The sequence below is a fragment of the Eretmochelys imbricata genome, chromosome 4 (assembly GCF_965152235.1).
Source record: "Eretmochelys imbricata isolate rEreImb1 chromosome 4, rEreImb1.hap1, whole genome shotgun sequence".
NCBI classification, from domain to species: Eukaryota; Metazoa; Chordata; order Testudines; family Cheloniidae; genus Eretmochelys; species Eretmochelys imbricata.
Window position 1 is genome coordinate 44,121,221 of NC_135575.1, and position 22,457 is coordinate 44,143,677.

Below are 22,457 nucleotides of genomic sequence, written 5' to 3' on the forward strand. Positions count from 1 at the left end.
ACGGGTCACTTGCTGGAGGATTCTCTGCACGTTGAAGTCTTTAAACCATGATTTGAGGACTTCAATAGCTCAGACATAATGAGAAGTTTTTTGCAGGAGTGGGTGGGTGAGATTCTGTGGCCTGCATTGTGCAGGAGGTCAGACTAGATGATCATAAGGGTCCCTTCTGACCTTAATATCTATGAGTCTATGAGACTGAAGAGGTTAGTTAACAAGCTCGTCACTTTAGCCAAGCTACAAGGTTTCAGCATGAATAAGTAAATCTATATATGTTTTTCCTAGCTTCAGAATCAATCTATGTTTCACTGTGAGTAATGTGATTAGGGCAGGAAGAAACTAAATGCATCATAGGTAAACAAGAGTCATTACCCTTTTCCTGTTGCAACATTCAAAAACTGTACAGTCACTCGAACAAGTTCTGGGATTCCCCCAGTCTTCTAGAGGCTGAAATTTCCCTTTTTGAAGAGAACTGCTTAGTGTAAGAAACTTTTAATCAGCATGCCAGGGAAAAAAGTTTTATTTGACAGAATATTTAGAGGCTATGCATTTCTCTTTTGGAAAGTGTTATAAAATACAGAATTAAAAGCTTGTCCAGAATTGCTGTACACACAAATCAAAACAGTGATATTTAGATAGTACATTCAATTTCCTGAACTCAACTCCACAAGTAGTATACTTGCAAAACTGTTTTATTTCACTTTATACAAAGTTGAACCATGTATTTTAAAAAAAGCTTACAGTGCCATAGATCACATCTACTGCAGTAGAAAAAGTTAACATTGACTTGATAAAAATTAAATGGTCTAGTTCATATAGGCTCAGTTCAATACGTAGGGCCATCCAGGGATTTGAGCCCACCTCTATATAAGCTAACTGTGGCTTAGCTTATACAGAGGAAGATCAGTACAGAGCCCGAAGCCAGAATGATTCTAACAACACATATCAGCTCTGCATCTGCAAATCAAGAGTTCACATAAACTAACTCTCCCCACTTCCTTAGCTGGGACTAGCTCTCCCCTGCTGGGGCCTTGCAGCTGAAAAGCAACTGCAAGTGTTACACTCCCCCTTCTGAACTCCATTTAGGAGCTGTAATCAAGAGACACAGTTTAGGTTGTATGGCCTCCTTACAACTTTTTATTTGGTTGTCTGACAGTGAATCAAGGATGATAATTCCCTCTGGATTATGTCCTTAGATGACATGTTGAGCCTCGCTGCCATATGCTTGTGTGCAGAAAGGAAATGTTGAGAAGCACCAGTTAGGCTGAAATTGGCAATACCTGGACATTCTCAAAATGAGGCCGCCTATAAAATAAAAATTAAAAAGCAGCTCCCATATGCATAGAAACCTCTTAATTTGCTAGTTCTTGACATCTGTATAGTATAACAAATTATTTCTGTACTGTCAAAGTGCTATCAGATTGTATGAAGGAGTTGTAAAGTTACTCTTGTGTATACAGCCTGGCCTTCAGTGGTGCCTACAGATGAATTTCACTCCAAGTACTTAAAAGAACAGTAGAAACTCAGTAATGCTTCAGACATCAGTACCTGGGAACAAGACAATGATTATATAGTACAACTTTGATAATCTAAACAAAATGAGAGAAACCAAGTTCAGACAAACCAGATTTCAGACAATCATTGGATTGTGAAATGAAACAACATCTAGAGATAGCAAGGCATTTGGGATAACAGGAGTTGTACTGTACATGGCTATCTGCTACTACACATACCTGCCACAGGGTCCCAACGCAACCAGCCACAGGAACAATAAAGATGGATATGCAACAGATTTTAGATTCCTTAATGGAAAAAAACATGATAGCCACCAAACCTGAAAAGCTTACAAGAACAAAAATATTGGCCTTGTGCCTTTGTTTCTTTTAGAAGTATAAACTCAACCTATAATTTAATTTTAATGCATTAGAAATATCAAAGAAGTCAACTCAGTTCATCTCTAGGTTTGCTGGAGAACATGTTGTATTATCGGCTCTCACATCTTAAATGAAGGGGCATGGGTGTTTCCAACAATGTCCTTTCTCTAAAGCGTTAGTCACTGAACTTACATACATTTAAAAACAAAAACAAAAAACTGAGTAATAGTTTGACTAACTCTACTTCTCAGCTTTCACTCCTGGGATGTCTCATTTCACTAGTTCTTCTGTCACCCACAGTCGTCTAGGCTATATAGACCCTGCATTTTTATCATAAAAAACACTATCCAAAAAAGAAAAGAAACAAAAATACATCCCCTTTTAGGCCTTCTTTATATATTATGAAACATCAAAAAAGGGTGAAAGCTAATATTTTTTTAAAGTCTTTTCCAAGTCATCTTTTAAAACAACCCTAAGTGAAGGCAATAGCAAACATTAATATAGGCTTGTCTTCTTCATGATTCTCAAAAACTCTTGCTCATTTACTTCTCCATCTCCATCTCGATCAGCTTCATCAATCATTTCCTGTAAAGAATATTTAAGACTAACAACCAGACTCAATATACAAGACCTTTTATTTACTTTAAAGTAGGGCTGTCAAGCGATTAAAAAAAATTAATCGTGATTAATTGTATGATTAAAAAAATTAATCACGCGATTAAACAATAGAATAACATTTAAATATTTTGAATGTTTTCTACATTTTGAAAAATATATTGATTTCAATTACAACCCAGAATACAAAGTGGACAGTGCTCACTTTATATTTATTTTTATTACAAATATTTGCACTGTAAAAAACAAAAGAAATCGTATTTTTCAATTAACCTAATCAAGTATTGTAGTGCAATCTCTTTGTCATGGAAGTTGAACTTAAAAATGTAGAATTATGTACAAAAAATAACTGCATTCAAAGATAAAACTACGTAAAACTTTAGCGCCTACAAGTCCACTCAGTCCTACTTCTTGTTCAGCCAATCACTCAGACAAACAAGTTTGTTTACATTTTCAGGAGATAATGCTGCCTGCTTCTTGTTCACAATGTCACCTGAAAGTGAGAACAGGCATGGCACTGTTGCAACTGGCGTCCCAAGATAGATATTTACATACCAGATGCGCTAAAGATTCATATGTCCCGTTATGCTTTATCCACCATTCCAGAGGATGTGTCCATACTAACGACAGGTTCCGCTCGATATCCAAAGCAATGCGGACCGATGTGTGTTCATTTTCATAATCTGAGTCAGATGCCACCAGCAGAAGGCTGATTTTCTTTTTTGGTGGTTCAGATTCTGTAGTTTCTGCAACGGAGTGTTGCTCTTTTAAGACTTCTGAAAGCATGCTCCACACCTCATCCCTCTCAGCTATAGCACTTAACCCAAGGTTTAAGAATCTGAAATGCCTTCCAAAATCTATGTTTAGAAATCCCACATTGTTACCTGCTTTGCATTTTGTCAAATATGCAGCGAAAGTGTTCTTAAAATGAACATGTGCTGAGTCATCTGAGACTACTATAGCATGAAATATATTGCAGAATGTGGGTAAAACAGAGCTGGAGACATACAATTCTCCCCCAAAGAGTTCGGTCACAAATTTAATTAATGCATTGTTTTTTTTAAATGAGCGTCATCAGTACGGAAGCATGTCCTCTGGAATGGTGGCCAAAGCACGAAGGGGCATACGAATGTTAGGCATATCTGGAACGTAAATACCTTGCAATGCCGGCTATAAAAGTCCCATGCAAACGCCTGTTCTCACTTTCTGGTGACAATGTAAATAAGAAGTGGGCAGCATTATCTCCTGTAAATGTAAACAAACTTGCTTGTCTTAGCGATTGGCTGAACAAGAAGTAGGACTGAGTGGCTTGTAGGCTCTAAAGTTTTGCATTGACTTGTTTGAGTGCAGTTATGTAACAAAAAAAAAAAATCTACATTTGTAAGTTGCGTTTTCATGATAAAGAGATTGCACTACAATACTTGTATGAGGTGAACTGAAAAGTTTTTTATAGTGCAAATATTTGTAATAAAAATAATATAAAGTGAGCAGTGTATACTTCGTAATCTGTGTTGTAATTGAAATCAATATATTTGAAAATGTAGAAAAATACTGCATTTTGCACTCAACTGTCAACATGTGAATGTCAAGGCTGAACCATTTTATAGACGTTAAGAGATGAAGGAGGATTTAGGAGTGTGGGAACAGTTTCTGATGCATTGTAATAGGGGGTTCTTTTTTGGAGGGAGGAATGGATGATAGAGGCAGTTTTAAAGATTCACTTAGATGCACTGGGAGGAGAATAGGTTTTGGGGTATTTCACCAAGGCAGCTGGTGTGCTCAGAAATAGCCCTGGTTGGATACAAAAATGGATAGTAAAGGATGTAGGCTTCCTGAAATTTTTTTCCATTTTAGTGGCAGAGACTATTTGGGGAATGAATTTCGCAAACAAAAGAGTGCATTTCTGGAGTGACAGCATGTTGGTGTTACATGTTAGTAAGCACCAGTCCTCCAGATTGCCCAGGGTTATAAGGTTGACTAGAGCATTCATCCTGCAGTGTTTCAACTTTAACATCTGTTTTTCTGCCAAAGATGTTCCCAGGATTCATAATGGAATAGACAATGCATTGTCTTGATTTCAAGTGGATGGATTTTGGGAGCTGGTGCCAGGAGCCAATAAGGAAACCAAACAGATGATGGTGTCTCATGATGGCTTGTCTCATGATGGCTCTTGGGGCAGTACACCGATTGGTAGAGACACTAACATTCAGGGCTTATGACAGAAGCTTTAACAATTTTGTGTAATTTCAAGGAGGGACGGCCTCCCTGTGATATGGCCTATTCCAGAGGACCAGATACTTCACTACATGTTTTTTCTGGCAACATGGGCTGACATTCTCTACCAGCTCCAGTTGCCTATCGGGCTTTACATTTGCTAGTAGGGCAACGGGTACCCAGATCCTTGTACTAGAATCTTAGTCTGGAGGTTTGTAATGAGATGGTTTTGAGACACAGGCCCTAGGCAGGATCCTTGTTGTCCCATCACTGTTCAGATGCTTAGGGATTTGGTGAAAGTTCTCCAGCAAACATGCATAGGAGGTGGCCTTGTTCAAGGCTGCGTTCCTGGTAGCATTTCTTAGAGCTTTTAGAGTCAGTGAACCAGTGACTGGGTTGGTAAGGGATAACTCAGGAAGAGCTTCTGAGTACAGTGATTTACAGTGGGAAGAGAGATCAGAGGATGTTGAAAACAGATCGGGAGAGAGAAGGCAACATAAGTCTTTCATGCTACAGGAGGGGGATGAGGTAAGGATTTGTCCGGTAGGGTCATTAAGGACTTACGTAGCCTTGAGACAGGTGGGGGGAGCCCCTCTTTATGTATGATGATGGAAGATCCCTCACATCCAACCAATTTGTTACCATTTTAAGAAAATGGCTTATAATGTCCCTTACAAAAGGGACACAGTTATCAGATAAAATGGATTAGAAGGGAATTTAGAGGAAAGTTGGGTAAGTGGGGTTTGGGGAACCTAACATCTGGTATAGCAGGGAGCTAACCCCTGTTTCTTTTCAGCCCCCTTCAACTTTATACGAGGTGAGGGCTGCGGGGTCCCAGCAACTGGCTGGCTGGGACTAGGTTGGATGGAGAAGGGCTTGATGGCAGCCGCCAAGATAAGGGGAAACAATTACGAAAATAATGACCCACACTGTGTGATTTATTGCTCAGATATTTTAGGTGAATAAAGTTGTGGCCTAATTAAAACGTATCTATTGCCTCCTGTCTTTCTTTCAGAGTAACCTGACATTGTGTCTGACAGAGCTAAAGGACTGGCCCAAAGTATGTTGGGAAATTATTGGTAAGGTCAGAATTTACCTGCAATTCTTCATCTGTTAAATTCTCTCCTAGCTCCTTGGCAACTCTCTTCAAATTTTTGAAAGAAATCTTTCCTGTCCCATCATCATCCAATAATCTGAAGGCTTTCAAGATTTCTTCTTTTGAATCTTTCTCATTCTAAAATGAAATCAAGAAAAAATAAAAACCCATTGTTTAAATGTCCTCATTCGTTTATCACATTTGATTTTTCAGACGAAGTAGATGATTACCATTTTTTGGGTCATCATGGCCAAAAAGTCTTCAAATTCAATGGTGCCACTTCCTTCTTTGTCGATATCTGTGATCATTTTTTTAACTTCTTCTTTCTTTGGCTCAAAGCCTAGTGCACGCATTGCTACCTGTAACAAAGAGCAATTCAGTTAACATACGTATACAACAAGATGCCACTAGAATTATACCTAAACCATTTGCATTAAGCAGTGTTTCAGTTCTTTTCCTCAAACTGCAACTATAACTTAAAGCATATAAATCACAAAGAAATTCTTATCTACATTTCTCATCCTTTTGGTAATGGCATTTTTCTTCCGGAGTTGAGTAGTTTTTTGTGACTGTAACACTCACCGCTCTAACAAAAACAACATAAATTTCTTACCTTGAAAATCAATATGTAAGTTATTTTACAGATGAACTGAATTGTTGAACTGGGACTTCAGTGAGAACAGGAGACCTGCAGAGACTTGATCCTACTCCTATTGAACTATACAGCAAAACTCTCACTAATGTCAAGGTAAGCTACTATTCTACTTATTGATATATAAACAGTTAAAAGGAATCCCCATTCCTAGCTCTAGGGACTTTTGATATTTATTTAAAGAGAAAAAACAAACAAAGCCAGAAATGTAACCACAATTGGGTATTTAAGGTCCTTTAAAATCAGTCAGTGTGACAGTCAGAAAACAAAATCCCCGCCATTTACAGGCCACAAACAAAATACAAAACATAACTTTACAAACGTGATATTTAGACTGTCATAGATGGAGCGAACATGAAGGTATTTTTAAGATTAAATTTTGTACCTGCAGTCTTTCAGCACCTTAGAACTATGCTTGCTGCTTCTCAAAATTATTTATATAGCATCATCAGCGTGCTAGGTGCCTGAAGCAAATTTAATTTAGAAAGATTACGTTCAGTTTCAAAAATACTTGGATTGGAGTGGATTTTGGGTATAAACACTCATTCTTTCTGAGGTTCAGGTAAAGGAAATAATTAGAGCTGGTTGGACATTCTGACAGAATGTCCTTCCATCAGAAAATGCCAGTTAACCAAAAGGTAAAACATTCTGTGGAAAAATGTTGCCTCTGATGAAAATTTGTTTTGAAATGAAAATTGAAAAAAGCATTTAAATAAGGTTGAGACGTACCATTGCAACCTTTTCCAAACAGAACATTTCTGATTTTCGATTTTAAAATTATTTTGTTTCAAAACCGTTTTTATCTTGTATACCAAAATATAAAAGGAATGTTGAAACTGGAATGAAGCATTTAAGTTTTGTCAAAATGAAATATTTCGATCAACCAAAAATTTGTTTCCTGGATTTCTGATCAAGGAAAATTCGTATTACTTTTTCTTTCCATTTCAGAATGGAAGATGTTTCAGAGTCATGAAACTCCTCCCAAACAGCTCTAGAAATCATGAATGCATGTGATGTATTGAATTATTTTACCTAAGAAACATATTGCAAATTTCTGTTCTCTTAGAAGCTGTTAAATTTATTGGTTCTAAAATTAACTTTTACATATTATCAATATATTAATTAGACCAGCCAGACTGAGCTGACAAGGATTAGTGTTTAAAGTCACTGAAGTCAACAGGAGCTGAGAGTAACTCAGCACATCTGAAAATCCAGCCTGATTTCTCCAGTTAGGCATCAGTGCTGGATTAATGCAAGGGTTGTAGGGGCTACAGCCCAGGCCCTCAGGCAAAGGGGGACCCCACAAAAATAAATCCATAATTGTATACAATTCAGTGGTCACCTACCTGTCGATCACGATCAACTGATTGATCCTGGAGCCTCTCCCAGTCGATCGCGATCTCCGGGCCGCTAAAAGTCCAGCTGCACAGCAGGGCTCAGGCAGGCTGCCTGCCTGCATGCCATGGCCCCATGCCGCTCCCAGAAGCGGCCAGCTGCTGGCACATCTCTGCGGCCCCTGGAGGGCGGGGGAGAGGCACCTCTGTGTGCTGTCCCTGCCCACAGCACTGTCCCTGCAGCTCCCATTGGCTGGTTCCTGGCCAATAGGAGCTGCCAGGGGGGCACTTGCGGGCAGCGCATGGAGACACGCTGTCCCCTTCCCCCCAAGGGCACGCAGAGATGTGACAGCAGCCGGCCGCTTCTGGGAGCTGCGTGGGGCCACAGCATGCATGCAGGCAGCCTGCCCAAACCCTGCTGCACCACTGGCTGGTAGCCACCTGTGGTAAGCGCCTCCCTGCCAGAGCCTGCACCTCACACCCTCTCGGGCACCCCAATCCCCTGCCCCAGGTTAGAATCCCCTCCTGCACCAACCTCTCTCCCAGAGCCCGCACCCCTCACCCTCTCCTGCACCCCAGCACTCTGCCCCAGCCTGGAGTTCCCTCTTGTACCCAAACTCCTTCCCAGAAAGAAACTAATATAACAGCTGTTCTAAGGTAAGAAGTAGGCTATTTTGAATTAACTTAACTATGTTCTACATGTTAAGACTGAAATGTAACCACAGAACAGCTTTGTTAATTAAAAGGCAAGTTTAGTATAGCGTTAATAGTCTCGATGCCATAATTGTGATCATTTCGTTTTAAATTAGAGAGAGACTTGTATACAGGCGCCCCAAAAAATCTAATAGCCCTTGGACTCAGGAGAGTTAATCCAGCCCTGTTGGGCACCCAAGCATTGGTTTACATTTTGTAAAATTTAGCTCTCCGAAAACAAGCCATTTCATATATTATTTGGGACTGACAATGCCAGCCTACAACTGAGTTTGGACACTGGTGAATAGAGCAGGTCAACAGCTACAACTTTGAAAATAAACATAGAAAAAATTAAAACCTTCAGTTCTTTTACATCAATGCTTCCAGATCCATCAGTATCAAACAAATCAAAAGCTTCTCTGATCTCCTGCTTTTGTTCTTCAGTTAGTTCTGGTTTCAATCCACTTTTCTTCCGCTGGGAAGCACCCACGCCAGCTTTTCTGTAGTTAGATGCCTTCAATAAATGGATGAAAGACAAAAGTTGGTAAAGACCCATTTCAAAAAAACAAACCAAAAAATACTCCGCAATAGTAGAACAAAGAGCACATCTGTTGCTGCAACTAGTAGATGTTGGCTCAGTTCTGGCCAGCATCCAGAATCCTTTTGCTCGGACTATCAGGAACCACCCCAAAGAGAAAGTGTTGAGCTTTAGGCAGCTTGGGATAAACACACTAGCTAGATGTTTCTGCCAGAATAATCACCAATTAAATAATTAACACTGTTTACACAAACTGTCATCTTTCAGTGGCAGTGTTAACACACCACTTAGATGATTGAGGATGTTTACATTTCTTGACTACTGCTTCTGTCTGTCTGCAGACAGCACGGCATATATTTAACCTTGAAAACATTAAGAGAAATCTATCTTCACAACCATAATTGCTAGCACTATAGGCTTCAACTCTGAGCATGACTCAAGAGTACCTCAATACTTGTGTTCAGCACAGAAATGGGAGTGCTCATTCTGGGATTATCTGGGGCTCTCCCTTGCCCCTGGTTAAATTAGAGCAGCTTCTGAGCTGCTATAACTTGTACTCTGCTTTAATTGGCACCCTGGGCCACAGAAACCAGAAAATGGCAAGTATAGTGCCTAGCTCTAATACACCCCTAAGTCACTGGCAGTCAGAGAGAGGAAAGGGGACTGGCTATGTAGGAGCCACTTATGCAGGGTGTATTCCCCAAGTCCCTATTACATTGCCAGAGTAGTGTAAAGGGGACATATTTCAATGGAGAATTGCATTCCTTCCCCCTCCCTTTTTTTTTTTTTTTAATTTAAAGCCTAGAATCTGGAGTACAATTCTGCAACAGGAATGGCAACTTCCACCGCATCTCTGAACACAAGAGGCTTCAGACTGTCTTCAGTGCTGGTTCTTGACTCTGCCTGGGTTCATATGAAGACAGTATTCTTCAAAAGTTCAAACTTTATGGGCGAGAAAAGTGAATAAAAAGTTATTACAAGGGAAGTCTAACTTTGCACTTAATAGGAAAAGTTTCTTACCTATAGTAAGAAATTAGACTTTTCAGGCCCTGTCCTAACTTTTTGCCAGTAGGAATGCCACTAAGGTAACTAACTTTTTTTTTTTTTTTTTTAGATTCTATTTTGGGTTGGAATTTTATTTTTAACATGACTCGTCCGTGCCAGGTTAGCTTAGGATCCCATTACTCCAGCAAATCTCTCTCACATTTCATTCCATTAACACGGCTGCTCCAGATTTTTAATATTTAAAAAGCCCTAAGATATATCACATTTAAGTAATAGAGGGACTCACAGGGAGACTCTCTGATGGAAAAGGAAGGATAAATTGTTATACAGCAGAGGCCCAAACCTTGTGTCTTTCAAACTCTCCATACATCCAGTTGATCAAATGTACACTGCTTATTGTTCTTTCCACACATTTAAAATTTTAACACTGCACAAATTCTTCAGTGCAAATATTTCATTTACATTCTTTTCTTGCCCACACACTTGGTGTATGTGCTAAGTGACAGTCAGACACTAGAACAGGCTAAATTAATTCAGAGAGTCCATTTACCCAGTGTGAGCGGCACTGTGTGTGTTCCCTGCATGTTATCACACCCAAAATTCAAACTGCAGATTTGCCATGTTTGGTATTTTATCTCTATTAGACAAAAGAGTGACATCACTATGTCACCCTGAAAAAAGGAATTTTTACCTGTCCTACTCGAATTAAATTTGGGTAGGTTTATTTTAGCATCCTGCAATCTAGTCAAAATCAATAATGCCCCATAACATAAAAAATAAGTGGAAGAGGTGGAAAACCTGAACAGACTAGTTTTCCAGGGGCCGCGTGGCAGCTCTTCAAGGTGAGCTCAAGTGTCTTAGCCTCTCGGTGTAGCTCGGAGAAACAATAGAGCTGATTCAGACAGGTGCTTACCAAGGACCCCAGGCCAAGGGAAGTGTCTATGGATTAGTCGTCACATGAGGATAAGCCACTCTAGGGCATATACAAGCAAATACAGGATACCCTGTAAAGTTGCTGATTTGGGGTCTCCCTATAACAACAAAAACAAAAAGCAGCACTCCTTGAATCAGCAACACCACAGGCCCAGAATCCTATGCACGCAGCCAGAATCTAGCAGCCTGTCTGACCAGAGCTGAAGAGGGCTCCTATATTAACCCCTTGGCAGGATGTCCACGATTTGATGGTAACCGCTTTAAAAACAAGAGAGCCACTGCTTAGAGCGAACACCACCCGCACGGCCGCTCGTCTGGAACTAGCCCTGCACCTTCCCCCGCCATCGCAGCTTTGCCAAGAGGGCCCAGCACTGGTTGCTGCACCAGGGCTGGGATCCCACCTAGTCTTCACACAGGGCGGTGAACCTCGCCGCTGTGGGGCGGGACGGGCTGTGCCCCGCTGCCCAGGCCCGGGGGTTGGCAGCTTGTCTCGCTGGGGAAGGGGTCCCGGCGCCCTCGGATGGCGGGGGCGGATTTACCGCTACCAGGCCAGCCCTGCTAGGGGCCGGGGAGGGGCGCGTGCACACTCACCATCCGGCTCGCGGGGCACTCGGTGCAAACCGGCTCCCCCCCGCCACGGGCTGAGACGGGGCGTCAATTGTTCTGCCACCTGCACGCACCGAGCGCCTCTCCTGGGCCCGGCAGCGCGCCCCGTCCAATGACCAGCGGGAATGCCACCGAAGCCCCGCCCATACCCGGGACCAGTCAGGTGCGACGGGCATTGTGAGGTCACAGCGAACGCCATGTTGCCCGTTGGCTTGGATACACACGACAAACGCAGGCGTCGTTGTCCCGGCAACAAATCCCCGTTTTAGCGGCTCCCGGGAGCTTGGGCGCATGCGCCTGCCTGGAACGACGGAAATCCCGAGCTGCGCGCGCGCCACGTCTCGAACGGGAGTGACCCTCCCCCGCAGGCGGCCCAGGCCCTCCCCTGCGCGCGGGGGAGAGCGGGAGCGGGAGCGGGGCTGGCGGCGGAGAGCGGTCAGTAGTGCGGGCCGGGCGAGGTTCAGCGGCTGCGGGGGGTGGCTGTCCCTGCCTCCGTTGAGGGCCCAAGCAGCGGAACCCGGCTCTCAGCTGCCGTGGCGAGCGGGTTGCGTCCATTTCCCAGCCGGGGGAATCCGCGCGCTGCTGCAGCCCTCTCTCACCCCGCGTCTGGGACAGCACCTGCGGGGGGCGTGGCTGGCGGGGTGCATGCACGGTGAGGCCAGCGGCTGGGAAGGGTGGGCTGGGCTGGGCTGCCAGGAGAGCCTCCCCGCTGAGACACCTTAACAGTGGTGCCAAGGGGCTGGTCCAGGAGGAGGCATTCCTGGGAGAGAAACTGCCTGGGGGGGGGGACGGATGTAGTTTCCTCATTGAGACTTGAGTACGATACAGTAACTCCTCCCTCAACATTGTAGTTACGTTCCTGAAAAATCCAACTTTAAGCGAAACGATGTTAAACAAATCCAATTTCCCCATAAGAATTAATGTAAATGTGGGGGTTAAGTTCCAGGGACATTTCTTTCACCAGACAAAAGACTATTATATAGACATACACACACAGTATAAGTTTTAAACAAACAATTTAATCCTATACACAGCAATGCTGATTGTGAAGCTTGGTTGAGGTGGTGGAGGAGGGTGGGATATTTCCCAGGGAATACTAAATGATGAACTAGCAATCAGCTGAGCCCTCAAGGGTTAACACGTTGTTAATATAGCCTCATCCTCTACAAGGCAGCACAAATGGAGAGAGGGGAGACAGCATGGGAGACAGAGATACACACCATGTGAGAGAGATGCATTGCCTCTTTAAGGTTTCAGAGTAACAGCCGTGTTAGTCTGTATTCGCAAAAAGAAAAGGAGTACTTGTGGCACCTTAGAGACTAACCAATTTATTTGTGCATGAGCTTTCGTGAGCTACAGCTCACTTCATCGGATGCATACCGTGGAAACTGCAGCAGGTATTATATACACACAGAGATCATGAAACAATACCTCCTCCCACCCCACTGTCCTGCTGGTAATAGCTTATCTAAAGTGATCATCAAGTTGGGCCATTTCCAGCACAAATCCAGGTTTTCTCACCCTCCGCACCCCCAGACACAAACTCACTCTCCTGCTGGTAATAGCCCATCCAAAGTGACAACTCTCTTCACAATGTGCATGATAATCAAGGTGGGCCATTTCCTGCACAAATCCAGGTTCTCTCACCCCCTCCAAAAACCACACACACAAACTCACTCTCCTGTTGGTAAAAGCTCATCCAAAGTGACCACTCTCCCTACAATGCGCATGGTAATCAAGGTGGGCCATGTCCAGCACAAATCCAGGCTCTCTCACCCCCCCCCCTTTCCACTCTAAGTACATTGCCTTTTTAACAGGTTTCAGAGTAGCAGCCCTGTTAGTCTGTATCTGCAAAAAGAAAAGGAGTACTTGTGGCACCTTAGAGACTAACAAATTTATTTGAGCATAAGCTTTCGTGCGTGCATCCGATAAAGTGAGCTGTAGCTCACGAAAGCTTATGTTCAAATAAATTTGTTAGTCTCTAAGGTGCCACAAGTACTCCTTTTCTTATTGCCTTTTTAAGTAGATCAGCAAGTTGAGACAGCAGCTGCTGCAAGCAAGCTCCCTCTGTCCTGAACCCTGTCATGTTCCCTCCTTCCCCCCTCCCCCCGCTCTACATGGAAAAGGGGTAAGTGGGGTACAGGAACAGGGCAGAGGGGAACACCCTGACAGCCCCCCTCAATTCTTCCCCCCCAAAGCAAGTAGAAGGCTCCTGGGAGCAGCTCCAGGGCAGAGGGCAGGAGTAGCACATGGCAATGGGGTGAGGGATAGCTGAACTGCCAGCAGTTGATAGCACAGGGAACTTAGGGGAGCGGGGAGCTGATGCGGGGCCGCCAGTCCACCCTGGTTCCAAGCCCCCACCAGCTAGCTGCTACGGGCTGCTCTTTCTGCAAGCAGTGTACAGAGCAGGCAGCTGCCAAACAAGGTTATGAGGGAGCATTGCAGAACTTTAAATGATGATCTCTAATTGATCAGCAATGAAACAATGTTAACTGGGAAGACTTTAAGTGAGGAGTTATTGTACTTGTACTTAGTTGTGTACTAGTTATTGTAGTTATTTAAGTGAGGAGATAGGCCATGCACTTGGCAAGACTAGATTGGGGGAGGCCTCTGCTAATGAGCAAAGTCTGTTCTTGTGCCTAATCACCTTCAGCCAATTTGCTCCTTCACTGTCTTTCATTTTTTAAAACTGATACAATGTACACAGTTGTTTCCCTGTGTGTTTAACAGAGCTGCAGACTCTTCTTTAGGGAAAAGGAATGCAGGCTTCTGAGACTTGGTTACTGGCCACAACAATTTATGAGAGGCTGTCACACGCCCTGCAGATTGAGCTTGTGAAGAATACCTTCCTTACCCGCAAACAGGCAAAGTCAGGAATGCAGCTCTCAAGGCAGTCTGATGTCTATGCACCTAGTCAGGGCACAGTGTGTTCTGAGATAGGGTGACCAGATGTCCTGCTATTACTGGGACCCTCCCGCTATTAGGGGTTTTATATGTCGTCCCCCCCTCAAAAAAAAGTGTCCTGATTTTTCACACTTGCCGTCTAGTCACCCTAGTTCTGAGATGCTGTGGAATTTACCATGTAGTAGGGTAGGTCTACACAACTGCTGGGAGCGTGCTTCCCAGAGTGACTAGATAGACCTATGCTAACTACGCCCTAACAAGATGCTAAAAATAGCAGGGTGGCTGTGGTGGCATGGGTGGTATCTTGGGCTAGCCACCCAAGTGCATACCTGCTGAGCCCCCCAAGTATGTATTAGAGTGAAAAAGGAATGCAGTCTTTTAAGATTCGGGCTTGGTCTACGCTGCCAGCTTATGACTAAATAATAACTACATAGTTGAGCAACGCAGTTATACCAACCTAATTCCAAGTGTAGACTGTGTTATGGGAGGTGGAGTACTCACACTGACCGGAGTCAGTGTAGGCAGCATCTTCCCTAAGCACTGCAGAGGCACTAGTACAGCTGTGCCACTGCAGTACAGTTAGTATAGACAAGCCCCCTGTCTCTAGCCAGAAAATTTTTTGAGAGACTGTCAGTCTCCAAATAGCAATATGCTTGAGGTAGATGGGATAAGGAATTGCTGTTACTCTGCATGGCTCATAGTAAACTAAAACATTTTTCAGCTACCTGTTTTCCAGTAACTATGCTGCTGCACCAGGGCTAGCAATGGGGTGTGTGGGTGGGTATGTGCACTTATGTACAGACAATTCAGCAGTTTTTACTATCACTTCATGATAATATACTAAGAGCTGGCAAATTGATTCAAAATTTTATAGTGAAGACCCTTAAAGATGAAGATGCTACTGGGGAAAGCAAAGTAATACAAACATACAGTCTCTCTCTCTCTCTCTCTCTACTTCAGACTGTAAAAATAAACTGCACATTTTAGGCCAAGAAAGATGATGCAGTGAAACATACTCTTTCTCTAGAAAAGAGTTTTATTCTGCTCAGCTGTTTACAGAGGATAGGCTTTCCAGTGGAGTTGGTCCTGTAAGTCAGTGTGCAGGTTGGGTTGGTAGAAACCCATTAAGGCAGTCAAAGGGTCTCAGGCTAGTTAAAACATCACACCTACGAGGTGACATAGGTATGCCGGAAGAATCCCCAGTATAGATGCAGATGTGTTGACAGAAGAGTGCTTCTGTCAGTGTAGCTGATATCACTCGGAGTTGGCTTTCTGTTGGCATATACCAGGGGTTCTCAAATTGGGGGTCAGGACCCCTCTGGGGGTCACGAGGTTATTACATGGGGGGTCATGAGCCTCCACCCCAAACCCCGCTTTACCGCCAGCATTTCTAATGGTGTTAAATATATAAAAAGTGTTTTTAATTTATAAGCGGGGGTCGCACTCAGAGGTGTGCTATGTGAAAGGGGTCACCACTACAAAAGTTTGAGAACCACAGGCATATGCTGTGTCTACACTACGGGTCTTTGCCAGCATAGCTATACCAACATAGCTATGCTGGCAAAGCATTTTCAGTGTAGACAAGGCCTTTCTTTATCTTACAGGGTCTTCTTCCTCCTCTTCTTCACTCTTCCCTGGCCTTTTCTGCTGTAGGTAACTTGAAAATATAACCCCAACTAACTTTTTGTTTTTGTTTTGGATGAGTGAAGAAAGAAGTATGAAATGACAAAATTCTAAATGCAATGTCTTGTACTACATGTTAATTTCCTGTGTTACAGTCACTTGTATGTTATGGTTATTACCAATATACATGTACGCATGATGGAAAAGAAAAAAGTTACAAGCTTTTACAGCTCAAAAATGCAAATCACTGGATCTTTTACATAAAATGTCTCAAGCAAAAGATACCCAAATTGCTTTATGAACTGATATACAAGTTATACGTAGCACTGTAGGGATTACTTCACATCTCTAGTATATCCCATAGGCTGAACTGAAGCATCTGTTTTACAGCAGCAGTCCAGATTTAGGACTGGAAGTGAGGATTACCTTTTTCAGTTGAAATATCAGGGGAAACTTTAGGTGAACAGCCTGTAATTGACAGTGTTGGAATTGACCATAGTGCTGGTGTGAATGTCTCTGTTTTACAGAAGGTGCCACAGTATCTTTTATCACAAATCACAGAGCTTTGGTTTTTCATCTCATCTGATAGACAGCACCATAGTACCTCATAGTGCAGAAGCATGGGTTCAGTACTAATTCACAGCTTCCTCAACAGGTAGAAAACTTGATGGGACTACTGGTTATTGGGTCAGTCCCAGTAGAAACAGAGAGAAGAACACTCCTGGAGAGGTTGCAGGGGTGGCCCTTCCCCCTCTAGAGGCTTTATCTACTCTTTGGCCAACTAGAGAGGAAGGAGCTGATTGGTTTCTTGTTTTCTCCTTTCATAGTTTAAACCCTAGCTTTGCCCATATGGAGCCTCTTTTTGCTCAGCAGCTCCACCCTGTTACCTGTAAGTATATTTTTACAGCTGTGTCTTGCAGATGCTGTAGGTCTGACCAGTAGCCTCTCTGGGGATCAGGAAGGGGTTTTTCTTCTATTGGGGCCAAATTCTCATAGTTCTGACAGTTTTTTTTTCCTTCCTCTCAGCATCCTGGAGGTGCACTTAGGTTAAATAGGATTGAGGCCAGGTCTACACTAAAATGTTGCTCAGAGGTGTAAAAAAGCCAACCTAACCCCAGGTGTAGTCAGTGCTAGGTTAATGGAAGAATTCTTCCATCAACCTAGCTACTGCCTCTCGGGGAGGTGGATTAACTACAGCGACAGGAGAACCCCTCCCTTCACTGTAGTGAGCATTTATTGCTGAAGTGCTGCAGCAGTTTAAGTGTACACATAGCCTTGGTAGTTGATAGGGATGTTAGTTTGTTGCACCTTGCAGCCACTTTCCAGTGCATTTAAAAGGCTAAAATTAACAATTCCCAGAACTAGAAGACCTTATGGCCTTCACGGGCTGACGTCTCCCACCATTTAGTAACGTCTGTCCCCTCATGGGTCTTGGGGGTACTGATAGGATTCAGAAGAGTGAGCTGAATCCAAGGGATAAGATGAGATGGTCTGCTCTAAGTTATTGGTTCATATGGTAGGAGACTTGTAACTCCTGCACTGAAACCATTTAAAATGAGGGTATGGGTATGTGAGGGTATCGGTGACAGGACAGCAAGTGCCCCACAAGTTTAATGAAGTTTCAGTCTGTTGCTTAAAATTCATCCTTGTGTCTGTCTTCATTCACCACTGTGTCTGGATAAATAAAGAAATAATTGTGAAACTGGCAAGTAAAATTGTTAAGGATTCCACTAATGAAAAAGGAGGATTGTTTGTGAAAAATACTGATATATAGCTTGACAAGCTTAGATTATTACCACAAGAAGCTGCCAAGAAGAGTTCTTTTTTTGGGTGCACATTCCCCTTCCCATCCCTCTTCAGTACAGTTTCAGAAGTTAATATGAGTTGCTTATTTAAAATCCTACTTTAAAAATAATCACAATGATTATAGACATGTGGAATAAAATTATTCTGAGTGTGTGATTCTCTTGGAACTGACTTAAGTTTTACTGACTTTGTCTTACTAAATAAAAGAAAGTTCTGTGTTCAATTCAAACTTCAGTGGTTCCTTTAAGCCTTAGTTCAGGCCTACAAAGACATTGCATGGAACAAATATATAATAAATGAACCTGTAAAAATGTTGCTGTCTTACATGCAGGACTTGAAAAATTTTACTAGGCAGCCTTGTTAATAGAATGGAAGGGGGACAGGGGATGTCATGAAAAGGGACAAGGATGAATAAATGGTAAAGGCAAAGTTATGTGGGGACAAGAAGCTTGATCTTGACTGTGGGACAGGAGGGTAAGTCATTGGAGGAATTAAAAGACAGGGCGACACAGTCAGAACAACAAACAAGGCAGATGATTTTAGCAGTGGCATTTTCTATAGTCTGGAGAGGGGATTATGTGGGTGTCAGAGAGGCCAAAGAGTAGAAGGTAATAGATTAGGATAGGAGGGGTTGGACAAGAACGAATTTTAGCTAGAGGATCAGTGGGAAAAGTTTGGATCTTGGGGCATGTCTACATAGGGACACTCAGAAAAGTTCAGATAAATTAACTAAACTTGTGACTTTAAATTGCATTAGTGTAGGCATAGTAAACCCCTGTGATGATGCTCTTGGTCAGAAGTAAAGTGGCCTTCGTTTGCTTTGGTTTAATTTACTGTGAATTAACTTGCCCGAGTGTTCAGTGTAGACATGCCTTTAGAAATAGTGTGATGGGAGAAGCAGTATAATTTGTACATGGCCTGAACGTTTGGGGCAAGGAAGAAGGAGGAGTCAAAGATGTCTACCAGTTTATGGGCCTGAGTGATAGGACTGGAAGGGACTTCAAGAGGTCATCTAGTCCAGTGCCCAGTTTCAACACTGAAAGAGGTTGTGGAGTGGAGAGGTTATATACGGAAAGAGAAGGCATTCAGTTTTGACATGTTAAAGAAAGTGTTTTAAAATTAAGTTCATTTCTCTGAGCAGTGTCATTGAAGTCCAAGCTGTAAAATCTTTGTATTTTATTCATGAGGCATAAAAAAGTGTGGCTTTAGACCGTTTTTTCATGACTATGTTAGGAGAGCCTGCCACTGAGTGGGAGTGAAATATCTTCATGGTCAATATGGTAGTTGGTCCCTTTCCAGCTCTGTTTGAAGTCAGTGGTATCACTAAGGGTAATAAAACCTATGCCTACTAGTGTTTGCAGACAAGATATGTTTCCAGCCCTAACAACATGCATTCTGAATCAGACAAACAAATGCAAGATTTGACATAAGAAAAGAAGTCGGAAGAGGAATGGTTTGGGTATGGTCCTAAGGAGTGGTGGTCTTTTTTATTATTAAATCTGATCTGCTTTATTAAATCAAATATATTTGATTTATGGGGTAAAATTAAAATACCTTTTAATTTTGGGAAAAAATCTTCTGTAATGTCTTAGCAGTGCAATATTTCAACAACTGCATGCGTCAGACATGAACAACATCTTATAATACAATATTATGCAGTGTAAAGTTACTTCACCCAATCTGTATTCAGTTAATTTTTGTTAATTATATACTGTGTACTGTTACATTTTTGTCAAGAATGAAGTCTTGCGCAATAAAGACAGAAGCAATAAACTTGTATTTTGTTTCCAGGTATTGACAGCTGATCATGGCTTTCAGAAATGTGAACAGAAGACGTCACATTGGACTTCAGCAGCTTTCATCTTTAGCATCAATAGGAAGAACACTTTTAGGGCCAGTAAAATCATATAAATTTATTGTAGATGTAAGCACCAGTGAGAGTGTTTTGACTTGTTCTGCAGTTAGACTTCTTGAAAGTTTGGATTTAACTAGTGCAGTGGGACAGCTTCTTAATGAAACAATTCAGGCACAGAACAAAGAATATAAAACTGGGATGACTACCCTGTTGTTTCTTGTTGGTGCATGGAGCAGTGCTGTACTTGAATGCCTTCAGCAGAATGTTCCTTTTTCACTAATAGTATCTGTGATGTCTGAAGGATTGAACTCTTGCAGTGAAAAAGTCCAGTGTCTTCAGCTATCAGTACATGATTTATATAAAGGGCCCGATTCTGTTCCCATTCACTTCAGTTCTAGCTGTCTGGGGCCCCAAATTATTGAAAATAAAACTTCTAGTATTGGATCTAACAGTTTTTTAAACCCTCTTGTGCATATTCCTAAAGAGGTTCCTGTATCTAAAGAAGAAAGTATTCCAGAAGGCCTTCATTCTCATCAAGCAAGCTCTTGCGATCCTCATAACAGATGTTTGAATTCACACCTATGCACTACAAACTATATAACACCCTTATTGGATGAACCAGTGGGCAATAAAACTATGCCTGCAGTTCCTGGAAGCAGCTTGATTACATCCAGCTGTAACAAAAGAACAAGATTAACTCATAGTAGATACTTTAACATTCCAGGAAAAAGCCATTGTTCACTCCAAGTAGACAATTTTGGGGGTCCTCCCACTGGGCCTGCAGCATGTCCTTATGAATTTAATGATTTTGGACAATTGGCAATGGCTCTTAGCCATGGGAATCAGTCTAGCATGAAATTGGTACAGGATATTGTCAGATGCCAGCAACAAGTAGCTGATCACACAGGTTCTTCTCAATTTAATATTGCAGAAGTTGTGACGTGCTGTTTACCAGGATTGTCTGAACATTATTCTTGTGTGTGTCCGGGGTATATCACTTTAGTATCACCAGAGAAAGTCGCTGTTATCAAGCAACTTCAGGATAGACCGCTTCAGATTCTTCTTGTAGATGGTGATTTAACAGAAAAGTATCGTCACTTGGGATTTAATAGACCATCAAATGTCAGAATAATATCAGAAAATGTAGGTTTGCAAGAAAGTAGCTCAGAAAGTTTATGGATAAATTGTGCGTTAGATATTTTAATACAAGCAAAAGTAAATTTAGTTTTGGTAAAAGGAAATGTGTGTGAAAGTTTAATGGAAAGATGCATCCTGAATAACATATTGATAATCAATCCAGTAACTCACAATGTGCTACATGCTTTTGGGAAGGGCACAGGAGTGCAGCTGGTGACATACCTTTCCCAGGTAAATAGTCATTGCGTGGGTAGCGGTGTCTGGGTGGATTTCTGGAGAACTGGTGACTTGAGCACAATGGAATTGGATAACAAAGTGCCAATCAGTATCAAAGCTGAAGGAATTCATCTGGTAACAGCTGTGCTTAGTAGCACAGTAACTGCAAAGATGCAAGTCACTGAAGATCATTTCTGGACTTGTGCTTATCGCCTGCATCATGCTCTAACTGACCAGAAAGTTTTTCCTGGAGGTGGTGCTGTTGAACTGTTGTGTCTCAGTCATCTTAAAAAGCTTGAAGAACAATCTTTAAAGCAAGCAGATAAAAAACTTTCAGGAGATTTTTACATGTCTTCTTGTTGGCTGACAAAATCATTCACACAGTATAAACCAGTTGTGCTTAAAGCTCTGGCAAGTGGTTGGCATCAGTACCTTTTAAGACTCATGTGTAACACTGCTCATTATGCATCAGAGTTTGAAGTAAGCACTTCCATCGAGCATCATCTCAAAAAAGCAGCAGACTGTGGTTCTCCTTCAGCATATATTCTGAAAGAGTTCAATAAAGGAGATAAGGTCATGGTGGATTTTGGTCTTTCAACTAAACCTGAGGAGGCTGTAAAGATATATGACAATGTTACACCCAAGGTGGAAGCATGGCGCAGAGCTCTAGACTTGGTGCTATTAGTGCTTCAAACAGATGCTGAAATTATCACAGGTCCTAAGAGAAATCAGTTATTAAATTCACATGTATCTAGTGAGTTCATATTTTTATAGGACTTGGTAGGTTTTATGTATGACTCTAACTCAGTGGGTGGAAAATTTGCAGGTACATGGAAATGTTTATACAGCTATAAAGCAAACTTTTAAGGAGTTATGCCAGTGATATTTACAAATAAAATTCAGCACATGGATGTAGAGACAAACTAGATAGTGCTGTAGCTTTTAATTTCTAGAAATGGAAATTTGAGTATCCACCCAATCTACACTGTGACAAGGTCAAACTGATGCATGAGAGAAGTATGAAGCTACTAGGTGGAGTGGGATACTAATGGAAATGAGCTCACTGTCTCTAAGCAACAATACTGCCTGTTTGTTTCCATGCTCTCTCCATTAACCGCCTCCCCACCTCTTATACTACGTTGCATAGGAAGCAAAAAATACAGCTCCAGACTCCTCAGATGGAGAGAAAAGGCTGAAATTTGGTCTGGGTTTCTGGCGTGTTTGTGCTTTGCAAAACAATGGGCTGGGGTGGGGGGTGGGAAAGCTGAGGGCTTCATCCACAGATTTCCCTTTACTACAAAGTCAGTTCTTGTCCTTATTCACCTGCTACTAAAGAGGAGTAGCACCCTCCTGTCTCAA

At 42.2% G+C, this 22,457-nt stretch overlaps 2 protein-coding genes across 4 annotated transcripts; one reads left to right on the forward strand and one right to left on the reverse strand.

The window, feature by feature from the left end:
* Positions 1 to 501: 501 nt before the first annotated feature.
* On the reverse strand, positions 502 to 11,691 carry LOC144264001 (uncharacterized). Of its 3 annotated transcripts, none has more exons than XM_077815187.1 (5): positions 11,543 to 11,691; positions 8,834 to 8,989; positions 6,027 to 6,155; positions 5,797 to 5,934; positions 502 to 1,545 (listed from the first exon to the last, which is right to left on the reverse strand). In XM_077815187.1, the coding sequence occupies exons 1-5, from the start codon at positions 11,543 to 11,545 to the stop codon at positions 1,489 to 1,491; spliced, it is 483 nt and encodes a 160-aa protein (XP_077671313.1). In that variant the 5' UTR covers positions 11,546 to 11,691; the 3' UTR covers positions 502 to 1,488. The 3 variants fall into 3 exon arrangements, with proteins under 3 accessions (XP_077671313.1, XP_077671312.1, XP_077671311.1); XM_077815186.1 differs by having other exon boundaries at positions 502 to 2,456; XM_077815185.1 differs by lacking the exon at positions 502 to 1,545 and adding an exon at positions 2,876 to 3,232.
* Positions 11,692 to 11,927: 236 nt separating this feature from the next.
* BBS12 (Bardet-Biedl syndrome 12) lies at positions 11,928 to 22,098 on the forward strand. Its single transcript, XM_077814430.1, has 2 exons — positions 11,928 to 11,992; positions 19,682 to 22,098. Exon 2 carries the CDS (start codon positions 19,698 to 19,700, stop codon positions 21,870 to 21,872), a length of 2,175 nt encoding a protein of 724 aa, XP_077670556.1. The 5' UTR covers positions 11,928 to 11,992; positions 19,682 to 19,697; the 3' UTR covers positions 21,873 to 22,098.
* Positions 22,099 to 22,457: the final 359 nt, after the last annotated feature.

Bases quoted from the DNA above. Each gene is read 5' to 3' on its own strand.
- BBS12 (XM_077814430.1), top strand. From the start codon at position 19,698: ATGGCTTTCAGAAATGTGAACAGAAGACGTCACATTGGACTTCAGCAG.
- LOC144264001 (XM_077815185.1), bottom strand. The intron at 6,156-8,833 runs GTTTTAATTTTT...TCTTTGTTACAG, and splicing joins TTGATGTAAAAGAACTGAAG to GTAGCAATGCGTGCACTAGG. The intron at 3,233-5,796 runs GTAAATTCTGAC...ACTCCGTTGCAG, and splicing joins TAACAGATGAAGAATTGCAG to AAACTACAGAATCTGAACCA.